Source organism: Myotis brandtii, unplaced genomic scaffold (genome assembly GCF_000412655.1).
Source record: "Myotis brandtii unplaced genomic scaffold, ASM41265v1 scaffold486, whole genome shotgun sequence".
Taxonomy (NCBI): Eukaryota; Metazoa; Chordata; class Mammalia; order Chiroptera; family Vespertilionidae; genus Myotis; species Myotis brandtii.
The window spans coordinates 1306619-1332743 of record NW_005368569.1 but is presented as its reverse complement, the minus strand read 5'-3'; the positions used below and the strand labels follow the sequence as shown (position 1 = coordinate 1332743).

The window sequence follows — 26125 nt, the reverse complement described above, 5'->3', positions numbered from 1 at the left end:
GGAGTCGGCCCCGGGGACGCCGCGAAGGACCGCCTGAGAAGGAGGACTACGCCCCCCACAATGCACCGCGCCAGAAACCTCTTACTTCCGGGGCGGGGTGTGCTTATTCCGGCCGCTTTTCAGGGAACCGCCACGGCCCCCGTAGAGGAGATTCTTTCCAGAGCTGGCTCAATCAGAGTGGACTAAAGAGGTGTATTCGGTTGGAACGCTGTCGCCTGGATCTCTCTTTTAAAAAACACGAAACCCTCATGGGGGGGGTCGGACGGCGCGCGCTCCTCAGATGCGCAAGCGCTTTGGGCATATACCCACAGAAACTACAAGTTCCACAATGCCTTGCTTGAACTCGGCGGCTGCGGCTTGGAGCGCCGCCCACAGGAGAGGTCGAGTTACTGCGGACCAGGATTTGGGCGAGGTGGTGCTGCTTGCCGAAGGCGAAGGCGGCGGCATTCCTGCAGGAGTAGGTTAGCGGGACCTGGGTCGAGGCACCCCTTGAGACCTTAGGGTCCTTTTTCTCTTCGTTGAGGCTCTCCTCCGACACAGCCGCTGCTTGCGTTGACTCACTTATTGACCGAAACAGTGACCAGTAGGTGCCTTTTGTGTGCCAGTCACAGTGCCGGGATTTGGGAACCTGGCAAGAACCAGACAGGCTGGGGTTGAGGGCCCGACTTTTGGATAACAGAAGTGAATGCACGCGAATGAATGTCTAATCACAAAAATAAACCATCCACAGGAATTAACTGGACAGAGAAAAAAATGGGAAGTGGAGGCCCAGGAATTAAAAAACGAGGAAAAGTTTGGGTGGGAAGGAGTAGCTAGTTCTTGCCCCGGGAACTAGTCCGTAAGGCAGGAAAAAGCTAGACTTCTCTCTCACTCTCTCTCTCTCTCTCTCTCTCTCTATTGATTTCAGAGAGGAAGGGAGAGGGAGACATCAACAATGAGAGAGAATCATTGATTGGCTGCCTCGCGCATGCCCTCCCCCCCTCCCCCACTAGGGACTGACTGAGCCCACCACCTTGGCATGTGCCCTTGACCAGAACCGAACCTGGGACCCTTCAGTCTGCAGGCCAACGCTCTATCCACTGAGCAAAACCAGCTACAGCTAGGCTCCGCTTTTAAAGCGCTTGGAAGGTGGCGGCTGGAGTAGCAGAAGCCGCTTAAAGATACCAAATTGGGCCATATAAAGATTTGGGATTTTGTTCTGCAAGCGACTGAGAACTGTTGAAGGGTGTTAAAGAAAAGGATGGATAGGATTTGCATTGTAACAAGAAACTTCCCTCCTCCCTCGACTTCTATGGGGAAATATTCTAAAGGGCAAGAGAAGCTATAGAAAACCAGGAAGGAGGCCAGGCTCTAGTCCAGGGGAATTACCTGCAAGCTAGTTCTCCTTTGCTGAATTTGAGTTCCCCCTTTGTCCTATTTCTTGCTCTTCTTCACCTTTATCCTGACTCTTCCTCTTTTTTTCTCTCCCTGATTACAGACCATGGGTATGAAATTGAAGCCTAGTATATATTATTTGTAATCATTTGTTATAAAAACAAAATAGATTGGGCACTTAGAAGCTTGCCAAAGAAAACAATAACATCCCAAGTAAACGTTATTACTACTACTGTTATCATTATTATTGTTTTGTTGTTCTTTATCATAAAAGGGACCCTTGCTTAAAATGTAGGAAAATACAGGACAATGTGGGGAGAAAGGGTTTCACAGACCCATTACAGGAGACTGTCCCATCCCTCCTGGCCTATGCAGCTGATGGCCACAGTTTGAATCCTTCAAATTCAGAAATACATTCTCTGGAATGTATAGCCCATAGTGAAAGATGTACCTTCATCTGGGTGAATCATTTATACAATGGTAACAAATGGTCACACTTTGTTATGATTAAATGTTTATGTAATATGTGCAGTAGAGATAAAATTCAGCAAAAGCTCATTATATATGTCATATATTTTCATTGTCATACAGTTATTGATAGGTTTCTACTTCTATCTGTCTCAATACCTACCTTGCTCAAAAACTATTGGTGAGAGGACAAATAAATATAATTTCCTTTTGCACAGAACATTGAATATTATGCTCAATAGAACTCTACCTTCTAGCCCTAGCTGATTTGGCTCAGTGGCTAGCGCGGCGCCTGAGAACTGAAGGGTCCCAGGCTCAATTCTAGTCAAGGGCATGTATCTAGGTTGCAGGCTCGATCCCCAGCAGTGAGTTTCTCCCCCTCCCTTCCACTCTCTCTAAAAATCAATGGGAAAATATCCTTAGGTGAGGATTAACAAAACAAAAAAGCCTCTACCTTCTAGTCAATAAAATCACTTCTAATCTACACTTAATCCTGTATACTTTCAAAACATATCTGAATGCTCGGCTTTCTCCACTCCCTACTGTCCTTTATCTTGTCACCTCACCCTTTATCTTTTCACTTCTGGAGAAAGGCAAGATCCTGACACGTGTCTCCCTATTTTCAATCGTGCCTCCCCTGCATTGTTCTTCATGTTCTGCCAAAGAAAATATGATTATGTAATTCCTCTGCTTAAATCCCTCCAGTGGCCGACTGCATTTAGAATAATGTCCAGACTCCTTTCAGAGCCTCTGAGACCTCACATGGTCCAGCCTTTGCCAATCTCTGACTCCTTCCCTCACTTCATGAGCCTAGTGTTTTTTTAAACAAGTAGTAAATATAAAGTTGGATCTGTTAACGTAAAAAAAACATTCAAACCTGTAAAGAATTTTTGTGCGTTTATTTGAGCCAAACTGTGGACAATTGCCGGGAAGCAATATCTCAACGGATTGGGATAGTGCTCCAGAGAATGGCGGTTTCTCATCTATTTTTATACATTGCAATCAAAGGATGGGATGTAGGTGAGTTACATGAAATCCATTGATGATAGATTAGAGAGGCAGAAGAAAGCAAAGTCGGGGGTGGGGGGTGGGGGGAGGTGGAAACCCTGGGATTGGATAAAAAGTAAAATGATAGACACATATTTAGGTGGGTGCAGGAACAATTAACATAACAATGAAGGAATTTGATTTGTGGTATCTGTCCTGACCCCAGGCACATTAGGTTGTGCCCCAAGGCGTCTGGAAAAAGGGAAGTTACAAGTTACCCAGACATTTCAAAGATATGTTATTATAGATGCAAAAAGACAGCCCTGGCCAGTTTAGCTCAGTGGATAGAGCGTCAGCCTGTGGACCGAGGCTCGATCCTCAGTGATGGGTGTGCAGGAGGCAGCCGATCAGTGATTCTCTCATCATTGTTGTTTCTATCTCTCTCTTCCTCTCCCTTTCTGAAATCAATAAAAATATATTAAAAAAAAAAAAAGACAGATAAGCTCAATTAAGGTAAAGGTTGATCTTGTCAGTGAAGATAGGGGCCTAGGCTGTAACTACCCACCATAACTGCTTTTTTTTTTTTTTTTTTTTAAATATATTTTATTGATTTTTTACAGAGAGGAAGGGAGAGGAATAGAGAGTTAGAAACATCGATGAGAGAGAAACATCGATCAGCTGCCTCCTGCACACCCTCCTACTGGGGATGTGCCCGCAACCAAGGCACATGCCCTTGACTGGAATCGAACCTGGGACCTTTCAGTCTGCAGGCCGACGCTCTATCCACTGAGCCAAACCAGTCAGGGCCATAACTGCTTTTAATTAAAGTTTAATTTCAGACCATCCTTTGTGATTACTTTAGGTCTCTGAGTTTGCAAGACCACTATGCAAGCCTTCCCTGAGCTTATCAGGTTAGCATGTGGCCCCTTTCGTCTACAAATCAATTATGTAAATACATAGAATAGTACCGTACAAAAGTAAGTCATGTCTCAAACTGTTTTGAAAAGAGTTTTGTGGCCTGGCTGGCCTGGCTCGGGGGTTGAGCGTCGACCTATGAACCAGGAGATTTTAGTTCGATTCCTGGTCCCTGGGTTGTGGGCTCTAACCCCAATGTGGGGCATGCAGGAGGCAGCCGATCAATGATTCTCTTCATTGAGGTTTCTATCTCTCTCTCCCTCTCTCTTTCTCTCAAATAAAAATATATTTTTTTAAAAAGAAAAGAGTTTTGTGTTTTTCCATATTATCCAGTTCAAGGCTTTTTTAAAAAATCTATTTTTATTGATTTCAGAGAGGAAGAGAGAGACAGAAACATCAACGATGAATCGTTGATTGGCTGCCTCCTGCACGCCCCCTACTGGGGATCAAGTCCACAACATGGGCATGTGCCCTTGATCGGAATAGAACTCAGGACCTTCAGTCCACAGGCCTATGCTGTATCCACTGAGTCAAACCAGCCAGGGCTCTTTGCTTTATTTATTTTTTAAAATACATTTTTATTGATTTCAGAGAGGAAGGGAGGGGGATAGAGAGATAGAAACATCAATGATGAGAGAGAATCATTGATTGGCTGCCTCCTGCACGCCCCTTACTGGGGGATCGAGCCTGCAACTCAGGCATGCGCCCTTGGCCAGAATCGAACCCGGGACCCTTCAGTCCACAGCCGATGCTCTGTTCACTTAGCCAAACCGGCTAGGGCTCTTTGCTTTATTTTATTTTATTCTTTGAAGTGAACATATCAAGATTTTATTGTCATATAATAAAACAAAATACGAAGCTTAGAATTGGAGCACTTGACCCTTTCTCTTCTTATCTCCTCCCAGTTCAAAATGCTTGCATCTCTTAATAGCCAGTATTCTCTTAGATCTGCAGTTAGGCTCAACACACTCAAGCCTCGGCACAATCTTCTTTGTAGTTTTAGCCTTTTTTCGGAAAATGGGCTTGGTCTGCCCACCAATAGCCACTTTGCTTCCTGTCATAATGCTGCTTTCCCTGCACATACAGAGGATCCTTGCCCTTCTTGTACTGTGTTATTTTGTGGGGTTGATGCTTGCCACACTTCTTACAGAAAGTTTGGCGGGTTTTCGGAACGTTCACCATGTTTGCGAGAGTGCTATCGGCAGGGAAAGGCTCTTTGCTTTATTTTTTAACACGAGCACAAATATGCCCATGCCTGTCCAAGTAACTGATACTATACACCTGATCTAGGAGCAAAAAAACAGCATGGGAGACTCAGAGCTCAAGTTCTACATCAGTTCCCATGAAAATTTAAGAAAGGGGAGTGGGCTGTCAATCAGTGAAAAATATGACAGAACTATTGAGAGCTGAAGTTCATCTCAAAATTGCACATGTTTGGAGATCAAAGCTTCTCTGATGGGTCACAAACAGCCCACTAGCCTGGGAGCCTACAAATTGGCCTCTTTTGATAGTGAACCTACAGACAAAGTGGTCTTTACAAATGCAAATCTGACCAAATCTCATATAGAATGAGACTATTTTTTCTTCCCCCAAGTGTCTCTCCTCACCTTCCGAGAGGGAGAAGGGGTTATGAGAGAGATTCTAATAATAAGTGACCACCATTTATTGATGGCCTGACTTAATACGTGTCAAATCCCGAGTTAAACTTTATCTCACTGAATCATTTCAAGCCCGTGGTAAGGTGGGTCTCCTCCTCAGCTTACAGATGAGGAAACCAGGCTTCGACTGGTTGCACACACGTGTCCAGGATCACTCCTCGGTAAAACTGCCTCCAAATTCAGAACCTGCAGGCACCTTTGCACACGCCCCTCGCCCCTGGACGGTGAGGCTAGAACTACAATTCCCGTGGAGCTGTGCGGCAGTCTCGCGAGAGTAGGCTCAAAAGCGGCGGCGGGAAGGTGGCTGCCTCGGCTACGGCAGCGGTTGAAAGCCGGGCGGACTGCCGGGAGGATGGCGGACGGCGACATCTCCGACAATGAGCCTACGACGCGAACGCTGCTGCGGCGCGTGCTGGATACCGAGGCCCCGCGCACTCCGCGGCGACGCCAGAGCACTCGGGCCGGGTATGTGAGGCGCTGCCCGGCACGGGAGCCGCCGCAGGACCTGGCGGGCGGGGTGTCGGTGTCGTCCGGCGCTGACACAGTCTGCAGAAGGAAACTGAGCCTCAGAGAGTTGCGGAGCCCAAGGCTCGGGGAACCGGTTCCACTCCCTTGTCTGGGTTTGGGTCCGCTGTGTGCGCCCCACCCGTCGGGCCTCCAGGCCGCCGAGAGTTCAGCGGTGCCCGCGTTGGGGGCGGTCCCTCCCTGGGAGTGCAGGGTGGGCGCTCAGAAGCCGGCTTCCTGCCCCGTTCTCCGGGCCACTCCCTCCCCAACCCGCCCCGAGTGTCCAGGCGTCTGCCCTACACTGCTTCCCGGGGGGTCCGGGGTGGTCCCGGGCGGAGGGGAGGCAGGGACGGGGAAGGGTGCTTTGCTAGGGAACCGGGATTTGGCCTGACTTGGTGGGTGTCAGCGGGTGGCGGCTGTGACGAGCTGACCTCACGGTGCAGAGGGTGCAGTTCCTTTATGGGCAATGGAAAGCCATTCGCTACGGGTGTTAGACCTACGTCCTTGAGGTGCGAGCTGTGCCCTTGGGAATCTTTATGTGGCTCTGGCATCAGAGGGATTGGACTGGAGAGACGAGGGCCAGAGTAATCCACGCGGAGGTTGCTGTCAGTCCCCAGCAAGTTTAAACATAAGTATCTTTTTCTTAGGTTGTTATTTTCATGGCTGGAATGGATCCTCTTCCAATGAGTCCTCTGGTCTGTGTGGCTAACCCCTCCTGCCAGAGTCACTTCTGTGAAGCCTTTCTCAGCCCCTGTGTCTGAACTGGGTCATATTCTCCCCCTTCCCATACCCCGTGGGCTCCCTTTCGCCCACAACCCTGGTGGCGTAGAGCTTGGAACGGGCTGTGGGAAGGACAGGAGGCTTCTGGGTCCCTGGCCCCGAGAGAAAAAGTCTGCAGGCTCAGATCCCTGATGAAGGCATGTCTCTGCATCGCCTAGTTCGCCTTTAACTACATAATTCTCAGAGCCGCTGGTCTTTATACAGGGTCCAGAGAACCCCGCTGGGAACACCTTTCTCTATGAGGTTGAGGAGCCAAACAAAGACAACTGCCGGGCGGCAGCCCCACAGAGCCAGGGTGAGTGCCCAAACCACTGACCACTGTAGGGCTGCGCTGCCTTCGGGGGCCCCTGAAGTCTAGCTCTGCTCTTGAGCCCACCTGGAGGGAATCCCAAGGCAACCTGCTTTTGCCTAAAGTCTATTGGCAGATTGGCCCACATTCAAACCAGGGGACAGCTGAAGGAACAGACACCCCGGACTCTGCTTGAGAATATCCTGTTAACCGGTAAGTGGGCGCTGGCCTGCTGGGCAGAGTTAGGCACCGGTCCCACGGTATCCCCTTATTCAGGACAGCTTGCCCTCCCAGCCCCACCCTCTTCTTGTTATTTCTACAGCCCCGGAATCTTCCATGGTCATGCCAGAGTCAGCAGTGAAGCCAGTGCCAGCACCGCAGGTGGTCCAGGTGGTCCAGTTCTCCAGGCGGGAAAGCAGTCCTGGCAGGTGCACCGTGAATTCCCCGCCTTGGGGCTAGGCTGTTAGGCAGCTCTGATGAGGAAGCCTTCTTGGGAGGTCCTCAAAGCCATATGTGGGTCTCCTGGCCTGTCTGAGATTAGTTCCATTCTTGTAGTCTGGAACTGCAACTTCCTGAGCTCAACGCCCCCACAACCTTGGCTCCAGGTCGGTTGACTTCTGGCAGGAGGAAGAAGAGGCTGAGATTGTCAGAGTTTCAGCAAGGAATGGACCAGGAGCTGCCTCTCTCCCAAGGTGAGGCCCTGGACAATACCTATGGCCACCCTCTCTCTCCTATTTTCTGTAGAGGCATAGGAGGCCTGAGGGAGGGCTAGCCTGAGCCTGTAACTTACAGTTTCTTCTTTTTAGGTCCTGTTACAGAGCCTCCTGGGAATACTGGTGCCTCCTCTCTCAGCAGGTGCAGTTGCCCTCCTGGGGGTTGGTGGAGGAGAGGCTTGGGGGGAAAGGTGCGGACTAGATTCTGACCATACTGCTCACTGCCAATTAACAGCATGGTAGCTGTGTTCTAGAAGATGAGAGCACCAGGGCAGGTAGAGAAATGAGAGGTGGGGAACTAGGCCTTAGTAGCTGACTTTCCTTTGTGACTCCTCTCCCACTAGCTCCCTCAACCTGACCTTTGCCACGCCTCTCCTGCCACAATCAGTGCAGAGGCCTGGTTTGGCCCGCAGACCTCCTACACGCCGAGCTGTCGATGTGGGTATATTTTTGCAGGATCTTCAAGATACTTCTGTGGCCACGGCTTTTCCAGGTAAGGTTGCGATTTCCCTCTTGCAGCCTGTGGGGAAAGCTTTCCCCCAGGACAGATAGAAGGTGCTGCTGAGTCTAGGGTTGCTCCCGTCTTTATTGGATCAAGGGCAGTGAACAAGCCTGGCCAATAGGCCTACTAGTGTAAGGAGTTTCCGCTTTCTTTCCATAAGGTTCTCTTGTCTTAGTGGGACCTCGTCTTAGTTCCTCAGGGTCTTCCCGGTCCCCATGTCCTTGAGGAGCTACAAGGCCGAGGGTAGGAAAGGGGTGGCTAGAGTTTGTTGGGAGGTTGAAAGGGGCCAAGTTTCAGGATCAGCTGGCCATTCAAGCTGACCTGGGAACCTGACTCTAGAAGACAAGGTCAGTAGGGTAAGAGGCGGGTTCCAGGCAGAGGGAGCAGAGTAAAAAGTAGAGAGTGGAGGCGTGGATGAGCAGTTTGGGTGCAAGCAGGGGAGCTGGGAGTGCCAGGCTAAGGAGCAGGAAGGTAAGCAAGGAGAGCTGTATTAGGGAGATAAGGCTTAGACTGCTATGTAGTCTTCTTTCTCGGAGGGCTACTTGGGTTAGACTTATGGGGCCCCCCTATGACCAGGCTGTGGTGACTGGGTAGCAGCAGGTGGGGCTGGAATACATTGAGTGCCATCTGGTCCTTGATCTCCAGGTGACAGAACCCCTGTTGCTACCCTGCCAACGGACACCGTGTTGGAGGACACCCAGCCTTTCTCCCAGCCTTTGATTGGCCGTTCCCCCAGTGTGCACCACTCCCTCCCCTACCCCTCTCTCTCTGCTGAGAGGACTGTCAGTCGCAGGACACGGAGCAGTGGGCCTGGGCTGCAGAACAACAGTGAGTATGTGGGACAGGTGGCCTGGAGGCAAGCCAAGCTCGGGCAAGCGTTGGCACTGGTGGTTTCCCTTCCTCAGGTCCATATGTGTGCCCGTCAGAGTCCTATGGCTGTTGATCTCTCCTCCATCCAAAGGTAGAGTCAGTGTTAGGCCAGGAGACTCCAAACCAGTACCTTTGGCCTTCTCTCCTTGAGGGTTAGGTTGGGTTTTTGTGCGGGGCCAGCACAGCCAAGGGTTCGGTGAGCCTGAAGGGATGGCGGCGAAGGATTTAGAAAAGACAAAGAGAATAAGCTGGGTCTAGGTGGATCTTCCTGTGCCTGGCTAAGGCCACAGAGAGGGATCCAGAGGGCAAACTGAGCCTTTATTTTATAGCCAGAGGTAAATAAGGTAGTGGTCACCATAGTTACAATGTTCTTGTTAGTTTCACTTGTTTTGGCAGTGCTTGCTGCACCTCCCACAGCTCATTAGCTTCCCAGATGAGATCTAGGGAGGTCCATCATAAGGTCAAGCCTAATTATGCTAAGAGGGCTGTGCCCTCTAAGCTGGGACTTGTTTGTGGCTTTGCCAACAGGTCAGTCCGCAGCTTAACCCTGTAACCACTCCCTACAGGTTTTACTATTCCATCTTTACCCTTTTCAGAGCTACAGCCTTGACCTACTGCTTTGGTCTATATTCTCTCCCCTTGATTCAGGTCCTGGGAAACCAGCCCAGCTTCTGGCTGGAAAGGCAGAGGAGGTTGATGCCCTTGCTATGCGCTTCCCGAACACCAGCAGTGGTACCTCTGGAGTAGATGGACTAGAGCCCTTATTGGGTGGAGTTGGTGAGGAGGTAGAGGAAAGAATGGAAGAAAGCATGAGCTTGAGTGAAGTGAAGGAAGCAACAGGAGCACAAGCATCTGCCAGAGCAGAAGAGCCTGAGGCACACACAGAAGTGGCAGAAGCAGAAGGATCCTGGGGGGCTATTGAGGAAAAGGAGCTAGAAGGATCTTCAGGGGATAAGGACACTGAAGGTAGGACAGGTAAGGGGCCAGTGCAGGGATCAGGGGGTGAGTGGGGTAACAGTTGTGTTCAGCCCCTGGCCTTGGAGGAAAGCCTTATCTAGGTTCTATTTCTTTTTTTTTAAATACATTTTTATTGATTTCAGAGAGGAAGGGAGGGGGAGAGGGGGGACAGAAACATCAATGAGTTACTGATGGGCTGCCTCCTGCACGCTGTCTCACACTGGGGATCAAGCCCACAACCCAGGCATATGCCTTGACTGGGAATCTAACCATGACCTCCTGGTTCATAGGTTGATGCTCAACCACTGAGCCATGCCGACCGGGCTAAGTTCTCTTTCTGAGCACAGGAAGAGTTGGCCCAGGGAGACTCTGGGGTGCCCCTTGCTTGGTTGGCTGGAGCTAGATGGGGCCCTCAGTGAACAGGACAAGGAGGCTGTAGGTCTTCAGGGTTGTGTGAGACAGTTAGGAATGAGCCCTCCTTGTAACTCTGCCCTTTTTCTGCAGCAAGGCCAGAGTTGGCCTCCAGCACCCCGGAGTTTCCTCGGGCCAGGCAACTGGAGTTCCTTGAGCCAGCCCCACCGACTAGCACTGCAGTGTAAGATTCCATGACCTTGTTCCACATGGGCCTCTTGGGAAGGGGCAGGCACTGTGGTTGGCATTGGGCACCACAGGGTTATCCCTCTTCCTACAGGTATGCAGATGATTAACCAGCAGAGCACCCTTAGGTGGGCTGGGTGGTACTCACGGAGAGCACATCTGTCCTGGTGCCTGCTTCTAGGGGCTGAGAGGAGCCTGGGTAGGGGGAAGTGGCCAGGTCAGTATATAGCCAGAAACGGTTTCCTGGAGGAGGATTAGCAGAATCAGACAGGCAGCAATGTGCTGAGAAGAGGGAATGTCCATGCCAAGGCCTAAGGGTCATGGGCCTGAGCAAGTACCAGTTTGTATGATGAGGCTAAATAGGGACATTGGGTCCAGACGGTGGAGGATCAGGGCCCCAAGGAAAGACCAGGCCTCTACGTGGCCTCTTGTCCCCATTCCCTCCCACCCCCCAGCAGATGGTTGGAGTTGTTGGTCCAAGCTGGCCAAGGAGCACAGGGCCCAGTCTTAGCAGGAGCCAGCAAGATTTATCTTTGATTAGGGGCCTCTTCAGGCAGCAGGTCATTCCTGCCCCCAGCTTATCTTCAGAGCCTCTGGAGCCTCTATCAGCCAGGCTTCCTACCCGGCTCCAAACTGCTGGCCCCAGACTCCGACAAGATCCTTATAAGATGGGACTGAGCCACTATGCTAAGCTCTTTAGCTTCTATGCTAAAATGCCCATGGAGAAGAAGGCTCTTGAGATGGTGGAGAAATGGTGAGTCCTGGACTCTTTGGCGGGGAGAGGAGCCCCTCACATTATGAACAGTCTGTTCAGTCTGCTGTACCCCAACCTTGGCAGCCTGGACAAGTATTTCCAACGTCTTTGCGATGACCTGGATGTATTTGCTGCTCACGCTGGCCGCAAGACTGTGAGGCTAGAGGACCTGGAGCTGCTGATGCGACGGTAAGTGGGCGGATGCAGGGAGGTTCTGTGTGTGGAAATGCTGACACTGATTCTGTCTGTCTCCATCCTCTTCTGCTGCAGGCAGGGCCTGGTCACTGACCGAGTTTCCCTGCATGTGCTTGTGGAGCAGCACCTGCCCCTGGAGTACCGGCAGCTCCTCATCCCTTGTGCATTCAGTGGCAATACCGTCTTCCCTGCCCAGTAGTGGTCAGACTTCAACACCTGCCCTGTCCCCACCAGGGGCCCCTTGGCCCCACATACTCTTCCAGGTCTCCTCACCGTGCCTCACCATCAATAAAGTGTCATGCCCTGGCCGGTTTTCTCAGTAGAGTGTCGACCCGTGGAGGATTTGCAGGTTCAATTCACAGCCAAGGGCACTTACCTCCTTTGCAGTTCCCTAGCCTCGGTAGGGGCATGTGCAGGAGGCAACCAATTGATGTGTCTTTGTCACGTTGGTGTTTATCTCTCTCCCCCTCCTCCCTCCCTTCCACACTCTAGAAATCAATGGAAAAAATATTCTTGGGTGAGGAATAAATAAATAAACAAATAAATAAATGTCACAGAGAGAATCTGTTGTATTTTGATAAATATCCTGGGACCAGCTCCTCCCCTTAACTCCCCAGCATAACCCAGAGAATAGCATGGGTTCAGACAAACAATTTTATACTAAAAGTCAGGGGTTAGCTGCCCACAGTGGTCCTAGCTTGCAGGCTCCTGCTCCCGAGGTCCCTTGCGCCTGACGTCGATTATTTGAAGTCGTTCCAGGACAGTCCGGACCTGTGCCACAACGTTCTCTTGATTATCCTCACTCTCCTCTGGCGCTTCTATCACAGGGACCTGGAAGGCCTGGTTCAAATAGCTGTTCAGGGTCTGCTTGTCCAGGCTGGGATCGATGATCATCAGGGTCTCACGTAATTTGGGTAGGGTCACTTCTTCACGGCTGCCCCATAGTAAAAGGGAGAGATAGATAGGCCTTGACACCCCTCTCACACACCCAAGACCTCAGGATGCCTTTCTCCCAGGCTTCAGCAATATATAATGCCCGGCAGCAAGCTTAGTACACAGGGAGACCCAGGGGCTTGAGATGCCACCCTGTGGCCCAGTCTGTGGGACTTGTCTATGGCTGAGGGCCCCAGGGTCACTCACAGTTCCAGGCCCAGCGCTTGCTTTATCTCCTGTAGGTACTCATCCTTTTCAGACATGTACTGGTCCCACAGCTTGTGCACAAAGGGCATAGTCTGGCCTTCCTCATCCTGGGAGGGGCCAAGACAGGATGATGGCACATGGGCTAGAGTCTAACAGACTAGGGCAGGCTGGGCAAGTTCCTGGACACCACCACCCCCCCATTTACCCACCCACCTCCACAAACAATGAGCGGTAGTTGAGCAAGTCTGCATTGCTGCTGTTGGTATGCCAGCCCCCTGCCTCCATCAGCTCCTGAATTTTGTCTTCCTTCTTTAAGGGGAAGGTACTCTTGAGCACAGTGCTGTGAGAGACACAAGGGCCTGGCTGAGGCCTGCCCATCCGTGTCCCTGCACCCTTTTGCCAGCCCCACTAGTGCTCAAAAGTAGCCAGCACTGAGGCTGTGGCCCTTCCCACGAGGCTCCCCTTTCCCCTGCACATCTGGGAGCCTGGCCAGAGGGGATGTCAGGCAGGACTTGGAGGTGGCCTGGCTAGCCTCTTACCTTAACTGCTCCATGGTTAGTACCCCCTCATTCTGATTGTCAACATTTGTCAACTCCTTCAGCAGCTGTGTTACTGTCTCCTTCTGCTTGATGTACACACTTTCGCTCTTCTGCAGGGAGGAAAGCACTAACTTGCATCTTGGAGGGGTAAAGACAGCTGGCCTATGCTGGGGACAAAGGGTGGAGGGCCAGACCCAAGCTCACCTTTTCCATCAAGATGTCATAGAACTGACGCATGAGCTCATTGGAGCGGAAGAGCTTAATATTTTCAAAAATCGTGTAAGCCCAGGCCATGGCATCAGACCCAAAGCGAGACTCCAGGAATTTGAAGAAGAAATCTGAGAACTTATCTTTCTGCAGTGTAGGGGAAGATTGCTTTGTTAGCCATCCCATGGTTAGTTGGCCCTCCACCCTGCTTCCTAGCACCTTGATGGAATCCTCCCCACACCCCTCCCAGGATAACTCGAGGCCATGCCTGGCTAATGGCTGGTGAGATCTGACCTGTTCCTCAGTGAGACGTTCCTTCCAGGCATCCTTGAGGAGGTTTATCACATCCTTCTTGGTTGGCTTCTTATTCTGCACAACGCCATCAAACCGAAGGAAAGAGGGGAGGATAGATTCCCCATAGCCCTGGAAGAGAGAGAGTCAGCCCATCACTGAGCTCACCTGTGGCCCCAACCTTAAGCAGGGCAGAGTCCCAGAGGGTTCCCCCAGAACCTCAAGTCTTCTCAGCAGCAAGGCCTGGCCATCCTGACTGGCCACAAGTCTCTTGAGCCCCGGGGCTCCCCTACCAGACCCTGGAAGAAGTCTTTCTCCCGGAGCAGCCCCTCGCCAATCTCCTCCAGGAGCACATCCACCAGCTGGTCACTGTTCTTGCCCGCGGCCAGCATGTGCCAGCGCTCTGGACCCCCAGCCACCACATCTGCAGGTGGAGAGAGGAAGCTGGAGTCTGGACCGTGCACTTGAGCAGTCCTTGGAACCCCAATTACCTTCGGTGGCCATCATTACCTTCGCACTTGATCCAGTCAGGCCGTGGTGTGGAGGTACCCTGGATCTCCTGCAGCTCAGTGTAAAACTGGTCCCGTTCCTTCAGTGTGGTCATGTGCAACTGCAGCAGTATCTCATGCTCCTTGCGGACCTCTTCATAGTCATCTCTCAGGCTTTCCAGCTGTGGGCAAGGTGATTGGTCCTTGCTACCCACCTGCATGACCCTGCCCTACCTGCCTGGCTTGCCTGCCCACCAGCACCTGCTCCTGCAGATCCTTGTTGGTCTTCTCCTGCATTTCAAAATCCCTCCTGGGCACCACATCTCCAAAATTGGCCTTCATGGTGTTGAGTTCCATCTGCGTGCGCGCCAGGTCTTGCCGGGTCATCTTCAGAGCCAGTGCTAACTTCACGGGGTCCTCCCCCCAGACGCCTGCCAGGAGGCCTGGCAGCTCGAATCACCCTGGCTCTGGGGCCTATAGCCCAGGTCAGGGTTAGAGTGTCCCTTGGGGCATATCCCAGGTCCTCCTGCTCTCCATGCTTGGGAATCCCTGGGTCTTCCCCACAGTGTTACCAGCCTATAGCTGAGGACTTGGAGAAACCCAGGACAAGGGGTACCAGGTCTATCCTGTGCAGGCTGCCTCAGCTGCCAGAAATTGTATCCCACTTAAACAATGAGTCTGATTCTCAGTCCAGCTCAGAAGATCCATAGACCCAGGTGGCAGCAGGAACATCTCCCATCATGAATGGGTACACAATGAGCATATATTAGGAGAGTTGAATGAATGGGAGTGAGTAATAAGAGCAACTTCTCTCCAGCACTTCCTCAGGGGAGAGAACCCCACCTTGGGTTTACCTGGGGACTGGGCTAGTGACATATCTTCCCGCTGGTACCGTAGCTCATTCAGGTCTGCGATGAGGATCTTGCGGGCATCTCGCTCGGTGAGGTAGCGCAGGTACTCCTCAGCCAAGCTCTTCCTCAGTTTGGTCACCTGTTGGGAAGGTGGCTGCATGGTCAGGGGCTAAGTCACCACAGGGGGATGGGGTGTGTGCTGAGTGGCCCCATCAAGGCCTGGGTACAAGAAAGCTAGAGGAAGAGTGGCCACTTTGAATCAGCAAAGGGCTGATGTGTCCTGTGGAAAAAGTCTGGCAGTTAAGGAGCAGAACTTTGCTGGCATTTGGGGCCACACTGAGCTAGTGCTGAGCCAAAGCAGAGTGTGGAGGTAGCAGGAGCTCTGAGGAGGTGGTGGCTCAGTATGTCATTCCAGGCAGAAGGGTGGAGGGAGTTAGGGAGTCACCTCAGTCCCAAGGCCTAGGGTCATCCCTGGGGTGGGGGTGGCAGGGATTCAGGGAGCTGGTCACCATAGTGCTCCCTTTCACCTCGCTCTGCAATGAGATCTTCTCCTCATTCTTTTTGTCAATGAGTTTTAGCAAACTCATCTTCTCTTTCTTCAGCATAGAGATTTCGGATCTCTCTTCAGCCCTCATGGCCAGGATCCTTTCATTGCAGTCCTCATTCACTGTAACAAGCTTGGCCTTCAGGGGTTCCAGAGCCCGAATCTCCTCCCTCTGGTGGGCTAAGCAGGGACAGGTGGGAGAGACCCTTTAGGGCCATGGAGAACAGCCAGGAGAAACTAATCCTAAGGTCGCAGTGAGTGGCTAAGTCCCTTGAAAACTCTAGGAGTATACTCATGCCTTGTGGTCCCTACTTAGGGCCTTCTTGCACTTGCTTTTACAGCAGGACAGAGTCCAGATGAGGACTGGGGTCTCGCCTATGCCCTTTCCCCCTTACTCCAGCAGCTGCACTAGGCCTAGCACCTCCTGAGCCTGGTGGGGGAGCCTTCTTACTTCTCAGAGGCACTCACTCCCTCCCGAGATCACTCTCAATGGGAAAGATGCTCTGTTTCCTACAGATACTGCCTCTCCATGCTTCCCAAGGATAGGAGATGGCCAGGTGCCCTGTCTTAGGACAGTGGAAGCAAAAAGGCTAAGCAGGGCTTGATGACCTCAAGGCTCAGTTAGGCCCTAGCTAGTTTGGCTCAGTGGATAGAGCATCAGCCTTCGGACTGAAGGTTCCCGGGTTCGATTCCAGTCAAGGGCACATGCCTGAGTTGCGGGCTCGGTCCCCAGTGTGGGGCATGCAGGAGGCAGCCAACCAATGATTCTCATCATTGATGTTTCTATATCTCTCTACCTCTCCCTTCCTCTCTGAAATCCAAAAAAAGGCTCCATTAGTAGCTGCCTGAGAGCTGCTGCAGAGCCCCAGAAGGTCAGAGCAGAGTCCTCTGCCTCTTCCGGTCTGGGCCCAGGTGGGAGGCTGCAGTCTTACCCAGCATCATCTCATATGCATTCTTGATGGAGGAGAGCAGTGGCTTGTACGTTTTGAAGTCCTCTATGAAGAACTCAAAAATCTCTCTGTAAGGCTGGTAAGAAAAAGGAACCTGTTACCTCCTGCCTGACCTATAGGTGCCACCCTCAGTGGAGCCTGAGTTTATCTTTACTTGGCTTAGAAAAATTCTAGCTTGAAGCTGCCAGGTGGCCCACATTCAAGTAAAGGCCCCAGGCATCACCCAAGTCTCTCCTCGTGCCAGGGAGCTGAGGGGCAGCTCTGTTCCTCTCAATTGCTCTCCGGAGGCCTCTCCTGGTGCTCTCTCTGAGACGGGGCAGATGACCTGGGTCAGGATCTCCTGCCTCTGTACCCGAGCCCCCTCTCTGGCTCTCCAAGCAGCCAGCCAGCCTCCATGCACTGTGCCTCAGTTGGACTCCCACCAGAACCCACCCACCCCCATCCTATAGCCCTGTGGGAGCTGGAGAAGATTCAAAGGCTCTGACCTTGCATTCTGACCTCCAAGTAGAGGTGTGGTTTCCCATCTCCCTTAGACACACAGGAAGATTTTAGAGGCAGCACTGTATACTGGAATGAGCACAGGCTCCCAAATCAGCCCTGAGTTCGAATCCCAGCCCCACCACTTCATAACCATATGGCTTCTCCAAGATTCTGCTTCCTTGTTGGGAAGTTACTTTCAGCCTGTGTGCTCTTATATAAGGCCCCACCCAGGACCTGGCACTCAGATGGTGCTCAGCAAATGCTTCCATCAGTGACTAAGTCAGAAGTGAGGCATTCCCCATCACCATCCCTGTTTCAGTAGGGATTTGGCAATTCCCTCCCTAGTACGTACCAGAATCTAGGCTGCATCTACATTTCTCTTTATGTATCTGGGCTAAGTTCCTGGAGCTTGGGGCTGTTGTCACTGGAATGGTGGACACTGTAGGACCCCTGCTTGCCAAACTGTCACTGATATCCAATGACCCAAGCTGGGCACTAGGGATCACAGCTGAAGGGACTGGAGGCAGCACCCATGCACCTGACTCAGGTGAAACTCAAGCCTCAGGAGAGGTTTGGTTCCATACAGGCAGCCTTTCCTGCTCACTGGCTTTGTCATAGAACATGTTTCTCTTATCAGGAAAGGGAACCCAAAAGACTGGGAGTGGCTGGTCTCTCCTGAAGGTCTCAAGTGCTCAGTGCTAGTGAGTAAGGTTTCTTCCTGCCCCTCTCCCTGCCCTCCCTACAGTAATTCTGTGGCTCTGACCTGTAGCCTCAGCTCCTGGGAAGAATCCGCGCTCAGATCCAGCAGGAGGAGCTCCTTGCGTAGGTAGTTCTCTAGCTGCTCCAGGAACCTCGGCTTGGTAGTGCCCAGGATACTCTGCTTCCAGCCACTACGGGGGGCGGGGGGGGGGGGGGGGGGGGGGGGGTGGGCTGTTGTAATGGTCACGGCTCAAGGCCCTCGCATTCTCAGTCTGGGGCAGCACACCCCCCTGAGCTCTCTCTCTGGGCCCAATATGGGGTCTGTACCAGCCCACCCACCATCTGGCTGACCCTGGCTTACCCTATTTTCTTCCAGTAGTTATCTGAACAGGGCTTTCGATTATGCAGAATGGTCTGGCCACTGGCGTATGTGGGCCATGGGGACAGGTAGCCACAAATGGAGGACTGACACAAGGTCTGCAGGAAGGGACAGGTGGGGTTACTATGGCAATATTGCTTCCCTTCCTGCCGCTCCTCTCCATCCTCCTCCTCCCACTTGTGATTTTCCCCCAACATCTTTTTTTAAATATGTTTTTATTGATACCCCCAACACCTCTTAATATAGTTCATAATTATGATGGTGGGTCATAAAATGATAGGGGGCTTAGTTCAAATACCAGATCACCCTTTTTAGCTGTGTGACCACAGGCTTAACTTGTCAGTTTCTGCATCTGTGAAATGGGGATGGTTGTAGTTCCCATCACACTGTATTGATTTGAGGACACAATGAGAAAGCACGAAGAGTGAGTTACAGATTCAGGCGCCTCCTAAGAACTCAGTAAAGGTCAGCTATTCACTTCTGAAGGTATGTCAGTTTGTATTGGATACCTGCACTCTAAAAACAGATGTGAGTACTGGGCAGGACCAGCCCGTGCCCCCATAACACAGTCTAGCTAAAGAGACAGAGAGAGAGGGGGAGAGAGAGAGAGAAAGAGAGAGAGAGAGAGAGAGAGAGAGAGAATGTGCGCGCGCAGGCCCAGCCTCAGGCCTGGACTGACACAAACAAGATTGCAGAGATGGCAGCAGGGTGAGCTGTGGACCCTGGGAGGAGAGTGGCCTGTATACCCTGGGGGAGGAGATAAGGAAGGTGGTGGGAGTGCCCTCAAGGAATGGTATCTTATTTTGAACCTTAAGCAGGGGTAGGGAGAGGCAATAGTAGTATATATGGGCTTGTTTTATTAATCTTTTCATGAAATACTCAAAATATAGGAGGGAAAAAAATGACCTCTGGCCCAGTGAAGACCACTTCTAGAGTTCATCCAGTCATCCATTCATTCATCACACATTTCTGGGTCCGCAGTACATGCCAGCCCCTGCTGGGTTCTAGGAACATGAGGAAAAATGAGGGTATGATTGGACTGGGGTGACAGGTGAGCTGATAATCACAAGCCAGCAGGTAGTGACTGAAGCCAATGCAGGGGCCCAGGGGTGGCTGGTCATTTTATTTATTTATTTATATTATTATTATTTTTTTAAAATATATTTTATTGATTTTTTACAGAGAGGAAGGGAGAGAGAGAGACAAACATCAGTGATGAGAGAGAACCATTGATCGGCTGCCTCCCGCACTGGGGATGGAGCCCGCAACCCAGGCATGTGCCCCAACCTGGAATTGAACTGTGACCTCCTGGTTCATAGATTGACACTCAACCAATGAGCCTACGTGGCTGGGCATATTTTATTTTTTGACGGTATGAAGAAAATTTATTCAGGGCATCTGTGAACAGATGGGCAGAAACCTAAAATGGCATCTGCCTCTGGCCAGTCATTTTAAAGGAGGAGGTGATGATGTCGGTAATGTTCAGTAAAGCTTAAATGAGTGCATGGGCGGAGCTGAGTCCACTCTGGGAGACGGTGTGTGGTGGTGGGGGGACGACACAAAAACTGCCTGGGTAGCACCAACTTCTCAGGGAAACAGCAGGAGTTTGGAGCAGCCTGGCTGAGGCTGAGGCAGCCAGTGCAGAGGAGGACAGAGATGGAGCAGCAGCTTTATGCACAAGGGCGGTCCTCAAAGCCTTCCTATAACTGTGACAAAATTAGAAAGCTCCTAAGTGCCTAAAAATAGAAAATTGTTAAGCAGCCATGAACTGTTTACCAGGAGGTTAAACATGGAACTATACTAAATATAATGCTATAGCTCTAAAGGTTAATTAAGGCCTGCAATCAGGGGGAAAGCAGGTAAAAATGAAAAAACAAAAAAAGATGGAGGAAATAATCCAGAAGGCTACCAGCCATTATTATTCTCTAATGACAGGCCTATGGATCCTTATTTGTCTATAACTGTACATTTTTCAAAATTTTCTACAATGCACATACATTACTTTCAAATTTAAAAGAAAATGGAATTACTGAGTTCAATGCTGAATTTCATATTAAAGCCCCCTCTGTGGCCCTGAGCCCAGCCAGGATCTTCTGGGATGGAGAGGCCAGGCCTACCTTCCATGCGCAGCATATCCAGGTTCTAGGAGTCCTTCCAGGCTAATGGTAACTGGCTCCTGACTCTCCTAAGTGTGGAAATGCCACTGTCTCCTTGGGCTCTTCCTTGCATTCCATTAGTTCTACATGTTTATCTTATCTTGGGATCATTCATTCTTTCCCTAAATAATTTTGGAAAGACTAGTATATAGTAAGCCATGTTGCTAGCTCCCAGAGAGGACTCCAGCCTCTGGGGGGAGTCTGGATTGATCTATCTCTGTATCTCCAGAATCAATGGTATGGTATGTCACACTCTTCACAATCTTAAGGTGCACTAGTAAATATTGTGTAATAAATATATAAGGGAGCACAATAATTTAGCATGGATGAAAGACATAATAAAAACAAAAATGTTGCTCTATGGTTATATATGTTTACACATGCTTTCCGTGGGTCAAGAATGCTCTGCCCTGGTCGGTGTGGGGTGTGGCTCAGGTAGTTGAACATCATCCAGTGCACCAGAAGGTCATGGTCAGGACACAATCCTAGGTTGTGGGCTCCATCCCCAGTGTGGGGTGTGCAGGAGGCAGCGGATCAATGATTCTCTCTCATCATTCATGTTTGTCTCTCTCTCCCTCTCCCTTTCTCTCTGAAATCAATTTTAAAAAGTTTTTCATACTTTCATAGGCCAGTCCACGTGTTCTGCCATTTCTGCCAGGAGAAAACGTGGCCACCCTACTTTGATTCCTGGGCATGTGCTGCTTCTTGGCCTGGTTATTAACAGCTAGGAAGGCCTCTGCAAGCTGGTAGCTAGAAGGTGAGGTTCCTGGTGCTACAAGCTCTCTGCTTCCCCCTGCAGGTGAAAATGGGAAGGGCGGCCTGGGGGTGTGAGGACGGCAGGAAGGAACAATGCCCCCTGGTGGTTGAGCCCAGAGTAGCAGCCGCCCCACAGAAGATAAGGAGTGGAAAGAGCCCCACCCCAGGTCCACTGAGTAGGTGGCAGCTGAGGAGGAACTGGGAGTGGGAATCCTAAGTCATTGGGTCTTGTGGGGCCATGGCTGTACTTGGTCTCCCCAAAGAGTCCACATTACCTCCTTTACCTCCTTGGAGTCAAGGTTCCCATGTTGGGTGTCTCCAACCTCACAAAGTGTGTGGTCCTTGTGTCCCCAAATCCTCCACACAAAATATACTCACAGGAGGAAAAACAACACACAGCCCACAGTGCTCCACTGTGAGCTGGAGTTATGAGTTCGTTCAAATGTGTTTTTTTAATATGTGAGATTTGGAAAATGGCTGTTTACTGATTAAATAACAATCTTATGATCATATCAACAAAAGCCTTAAATTCTTAATAAGACAGCATTCATATTTATATAAAAACTTTAAAGAACAGGAATGAAGGAAGGAAGTTTTCTGAGGCTTCTATAGAGTCTCTACTTCCAACCCCGAGCCCACAACGCAATGGAGGGACACCCTTTCACTTCTGTCTTCACACACCTCCTTGTAGTATTTCTGGAGCACATATGCCAACCACTCAAGTACCTTATCAGGCACCTAGGTCATAAAGACAAAAAGTCACAGCCCTGAAGGACCTTGGCAGATCTGCACAGTTCCTGGCACACGGCAGGCTGGATGAAGAAGTGAGTCCACTCCAAAATGCTGAGCTGCAGGTGAAGGGTGTCCATGGGCACGGGCTGAGTCTCTCTTTGCTGAGGAGTCTGGGATGAGGTGTGGCAAGTGTGCACATTCTTACCCCAGAGCCTGGTGGCCCTGGCCTCTGTGAACTAAAATCCCCTGGTGGGAGAAGCTGTTTGATGGGGCATGTTTCAGGTGGGTGGTGTTTTTGGATTGCAAAGAGGGAAAAGATAAGATCTGGGGTCTGACATCTGGGGTTCCAACAGGACATCACCACTAACCAGTGTCTTCCGTTTCTGAGAAAGCTTGCGTTTCTCGGCATTATAGGCTTCTGTTGGTAAGTGCTCATCTACGGTCACTTTTGAAGGCCCCAGGTGTATTCTGCACAGAGAAGGGGAAGAAAGCAGTGGGTGACAACGCCCTGATGGGGGAGAGATCTATAAGACATGACCTCCTCCAACCTCAGAGCCAGTCTCTGGGTCTTCCCAGTGCTGCCTCCAGATTCTTAGAGATGCTGCCAACAAGCTCCTGGTCCTGAGCCCAAACCATTTTCCTACATTGCCAGAAACCTCATCATCAGAGTCTCACCAACTCCTGCAGTGGTAGGATACCCTCACCTTGAACCCATGGAACCCTGTGGGCCTATACTTCCACTCTGTTCAGCTGTGGCTGAGATGACAGTTTAATGTATGTGACTGGCACACTCTGGGGGTGTGATACCAAAGGCAGGTGCTATAGGGCAAGAAGCACAGGGTCTGGAGTCTGAAAGCCAGGGTTGGAGTCTCAATTCTCCACTTATTAGCTGATAGGACCTGGGGGCTGACCTCTGTGGTTCCAACACAACCTCCCTTGGGCAAGTCATTTAACCTCTCTAAGCCTAGTTTCCTCAAAAGGAAATGGAGATAATTCTTGCTTTTCCTATCTCACAAAATTGCTGTGAAGTTTAAATAAGAGCAAAAGAGATAAGTAAAAATAGCCTGTAAACTGCAAGGAGCTGTACAGATGTTATTTTTGACAGCAGGATGGGAGAAAAGTAGAACCAAGGAGGTTTTTAACTCCTAGGCCTCTTAGGAGAGCCATCCTTGTTCAAGCAAGGCAGGCACTTAGGTGTCAACAGGGAGGGCTGCATGTGAGCAGCAGATTTGGGTGGAACTAAAGAAAGAAGTAATTCCCGCAATCCATGGTGGGGGTGATTTATGCTGCCAGAGAGACTTGTGTCTTCATTTCTCTTGCTAGCTGATGATCTTGGGTGTGTGGTTTAACCTCTGAAACTCAGTGTCTTTGTCCATAAAAGTGAGACTAGGACTAGTCAAACTCCAGAGAAGTTGAAAGCAGTAACACGAACCCACTTGGGAAACCCTGCCCTACATGGAGCAGTGACACCCTAAACTTCAGTCCTCTGTTGTCTCTAAACCAAACAAGTGTGAGGAAACCATGTCGTGTAAGCAGCTGGTGTGGAAAAGGAAGGGTTTTGCCCAGATGTTCATGGGTTTGAGACAGGATACAGCAGATCAACCCCTCTGCTCACTAGGTTAAATCAATACCTTTCTGTCAAGACTAATCAATTTTTCCAGACTCTGTTCTTGTTCCTGTTGGCGTTCCTACATAAAGCAAGGTAAGCAAGAAAATTATGAGGAACTCTGCAAATCCTGAGAGGTTGCCAAGTGGAAAAGCTCAGTATGTAGCAGATATTAGTTTTGAATGTCAAAGGAGACAACAGTCCAAAAAAGACTTGCAAATAATAACAACTTTAAAAATTCCTGGTAGAGACAATATACTTATCCAAAAAGCTTAGGATGCTCTTTAGTATTTTATTTTTATTGAATTTATTGGGATGACATTGGTTAATAAAATTATATAGGTTTCAGGGGTACAATTCTATAATACACCATCTGTATATTGTATGTTCACCACCCCAAGCTCCTTGAGTATTATATTAAATATTTCACACCACTTCTCAGGCAAAACAGGAAACAGACATCTATATTTCTACTTTAAAGTAGATAAAACAGAGTTATTTAACTAATGGTAGGCAGTGGGTAATTATGTCCTGGTATTGAGTGAACTCAAGCACTGAGTTCCATCCACCAAGCCACTGTGCCCAGGATGTGAGGATGAAAGGGGAAAGCCAATGTGGATGAGAAACCAGCCCCAGGGAAGTGCACAATTCAAAGGTCCCTTTTAAAGAAGCGGTCGCCAACCTTTCGGACCTCACGAACCACCAGTGGTTTTAGAGGGTCCTGCTGACATGTCCACAGTGCGAAGGTCTGGCCTATCCCTCATCACCCTGACTCTGCTCCAAGAGAAGCTGGAGGAGGGCACCCTACACTGTGCCTCTAAGGCAAACAGTGAACCTGGCTGAATGCACATCATTAAATATTGGTGAATGAAGAACCAGGACAGGAAGGAATGATGTTTTGTACTGCCACCAAATTCAGCCTCAGCAATTACATTATGCTTCCTTAAAAGGAACCGAGATGCTCTTTCTTAGTCTATTTCATGTCCTTTCCAAACATGGCTGCAGTTTTCTAAATCATTCCTGGCTGGGTAACAACAATGAAGCCTACTGTCTGGTTCTTGTAGACTCATTTTTAGCTCTGGAACAAATAATCACACTGGCACTTAATTTCCCGACTTTCGTAGGCTTTCTCTGTCAAGGAAGCCAGACCTTGAAGGATTAGAGTTTAGGTGAGATCAGGTGTTTTGCTTCTGTAATGAACAGAAGTGAGAAACTAAATTCATTCAACACTCACTAAATGCCCATTATATGCAAAAGCTATGATGAGAGCATCACCTATTCTGCCTATGTGTCCCCAATGATGTGTTTGATGTGGGCTGCATCATCCCCATGTTTGAAATATAGAAGCAGAGGTCTGGAACTTTAAGGACCTTCTCAGAGGTCCCAAATCTAAAAAAAACTATTTAGCCAAAGTTTTTGCTTTAATCCTTATACTTTGCGTCCTTCCTGGCTAACAGCTTGTTTTTTTTTTTGTTTTCAATGCTTAGAGGCTACACCTATGAATACAGACAGTAGCTACCCTGAGGTGGTGGAATGCACCTGATCAGATTAGAGTCAGCCAGCAATTTGACAAGCATTTTTGTCATAAGCCCGTGGGTGAAGAGGCAGTTTATCCAACAGCTTGGGTTCAGCCCCACATGGCTGGATTCAAATCCTAGTTCCACCACTTACAGACATGTGTAAAACACATGATCTCTCCAGGCTTCTATTTCTTCATTTATAAAATGGTTATATTACTACCTCATAGAGTTGTGAAGGTTAAATGTAGTATATAACTCACTTGTCACATAATATACACTCAGTATAAACAAGCTGGCTGTTACTAATGATGAAGTGTGTCTGTCCTTTTGCTAGCAAGTAATGTCCTCACTGGGCTGACAAGTCATTGGGATTCTGTTTCTGCACCACTGATCCTGTGGGGCTGGAGCCCTAGAGTCAATGGACAGAGGCGGGAAGTTCCGAGGTCCGGATCAGGTACCATTTCCTTTTTCTGTACTCAAGCCCTCATCTCTGCCCTCAGCCGGGCCAGCGCCTACCTCGACGAGGTCGCCAAGCTGGATCTCTGTGGCGTAGAGGAGGCCATCACCCTCCAACAGCGGGGCAGCTAGCACTCGCGGCCTGGGAAGCTATGGTAGTGTACAACCCGTCGCCATGGCGACCAGGCCCCAGCAGCAGAGCGGCGCGAGCGGGGTCAGTGCTGTGCCATGCCCTCGCGCCTCTTGCCCGCGGTTGGGAGGCCAAATAGCAAAAGTGGTCTCGGAGCCGGGACTGGGACTCCCTCAGAATCAATCACTACAGCATACTTGACTCTAGCTACCAGACCCGAGAATCGGGGATAAACATTAGACCCTGGAGGAGGGAGCTGAACTGAGAGGCCAGAGCCGCGTTGCAAGCGGGAATTGTAGTTTTCAGTGTCCCGAAGTTTCGGCCGAACAGGCCTATGGCTGAACAAGTCTGTACTACATTTCCCAAAGTTCCTTGCCAGCCCGAGTTGGTCTGCCTCTGTAGAGCTCTGCATTGTGGGATATAGAGTTCGAAATGTGGCGAGGCGTGGCCGTGTTGAAAGAGAAGTGCCGGACTCGGACTCGGTTTCCCTGCGGCTCCGGTAGACTTGCGGGTCATTGGCTGAGCGGTGCGGATCTGGTCCCGCTCCTCCCCGCCTCCAGTGACACAATAGCAGCTCCCTCCAAGATGGCGGCGGCGACGGCGGACCGGGGAGCTGGGAGCCCGCAGGCTGGAGACTC

The 26125-nt window shown here is 50.3% G+C and overlaps 3 protein-coding genes and 1 pseudogene across 12 annotated transcripts in view; 2 read left to right on the top strand and 2 right to left on the bottom strand.

Annotated features, from left to right (window-relative positions):
• Nucleotides 1-4551: 4551 nt before the first annotated feature.
• On the bottom strand, nt 4552-4927 carry LOC106727839 (annotated as a pseudogene).
• A 767-nt stretch (nt 4928-5694) lies between these two features.
• Nucleotides 5695-22147, top strand: CENPT (centromere protein T). 6 transcript variants are annotated; one of them, XM_014547830.1, is made up of 14 exons: nt 5695-5867; nt 6891-6981; nt 7101-7188; nt 7298-7403; nt 7531-7667; nt 7782-7830; nt 8033-8181; nt 8836-9018; nt 9709-10035; nt 10522-10612; nt 11156-11368; nt 11453-11557; nt 20915-21044; nt 21735-22147. In XM_014547830.1, the coding sequence occupies exons 1-13, from the start codon at nt 5755-5757 to the stop codon at nt 21006-21008; spliced, it is 1746 nt and encodes a 581-aa protein (XP_014403316.1). In that variant the 5' UTR covers nt 5695-5754; the 3' UTR covers nt 21009-21044; nt 21735-22147. The 6 variants fall into 6 exon arrangements, with proteins under 6 accessions (XP_014403316.1, XP_014403317.1, XP_014403315.1 ...); XM_014547831.1 differs by lacking the exons at nt 20915-21044; nt 21735-22147 and adding an exon at nt 11639-12025 and having other exon boundaries at nt 8869-9018; XM_014547829.1 differs by lacking the exons at nt 20915-21044; nt 21735-22147 and adding an exon at nt 11639-12025 and having other exon boundaries at nt 9709-10026.
• On the bottom strand, nt 12109-25729 carry TSNAXIP1 (translin-associated factor X interacting protein 1). 5 transcript variants are annotated; one of them, XM_005876413.2, is made up of 16 exons: nt 25418-25729; nt 22144-22243; nt 18114-18229; nt 17817-17943; nt 16556-16649; nt 15607-15803; nt 15083-15218; nt 14490-14659; nt 14251-14410; nt 14034-14164; nt 13744-13872; nt 13447-13596; nt 13243-13352; nt 12917-13043; nt 12704-12810; nt 12109-12497 (listed from the first exon to the last, which is right to left on the bottom strand). In XM_005876413.2, the coding sequence occupies exons 1-16, from the start codon at nt 25462-25464 to the stop codon at nt 12257-12259; spliced, it is 2142 nt and encodes a 713-aa protein (XP_005876475.1). In that variant the 5' UTR covers nt 25465-25729; the 3' UTR covers nt 12109-12256. The 5 variants fall into 5 exon arrangements, with proteins under 5 accessions (XP_005876475.1, XP_014403312.1, XP_014403311.1 ...); XM_014547826.1 differs by lacking the exon at nt 25418-25729 and adding an exon at nt 19038-19135 and having other exon boundaries at nt 22144-22204; XM_014547825.1 differs by lacking the exons at nt 15607-15803; nt 16556-16649 and having other exon boundaries at nt 25418-25727.
• Nucleotides 25730-25979: 250 nt separating this feature from the next.
• The window catches only part of RANBP10 (RAN binding protein 10), a 52108-nt gene continuing 51962 nt past the window's right edge, over nt 25980-26125 (top strand). Inside the window, exon 1 of the mRNA XM_005876411.2 lies at nt 25980-26125. Coding sequence (XP_005876473.2) covers nt 26073-26125 — 53 coding nt within the window. The 5' untranslated portion in view covers nt 25980-26072.

Excerpts from the sequence above, each read along its gene's own strand:
- CENPT (XM_014547828.1), top strand. The coding sequence starts at position 5,755 with ATGGCGGACGGCGACATCTCCGACAATGAGCCTACGACGCGAACGCTG. Across the intron at positions 6,982-7,100 it reads GGCAGCCCCACAGAGCCAGG|TCTATTGGCAGATTGGCCCA; the intron begins GTGAGTGCCCAA and ends TTTTGCCTAAAG. Across the intron at positions 7,189-7,297 it reads TGAGAATATCCTGTTAACCG|CCCCGGAATCTTCCATGGTC; the intron begins GTAAGTGGGCGC and ends TTATTTCTACAG.
- TSNAXIP1 (XM_005876413.2), bottom strand. The coding sequence starts at position 25,464 with ATGGCCTCCTCTACGCCACAGAGATCCAGCTTGGCGACCTCGTCGAG. Across the intron at positions 13,353-13,446 it reads ATGACATCTTGATGGAAAAG|AAGAGCGAAAGTGTGTACAT; the intron begins GTGAGCTTGGGT and ends TCCTCCCTGCAG. Across the intron at positions 12,811-12,916 it reads ACCGCTCATTGTTTGTGGAG|GATGAGGAAGGCCAGACTAT; the intron begins GTGGGTGGGTAA and ends GGCCCCTCCCAG.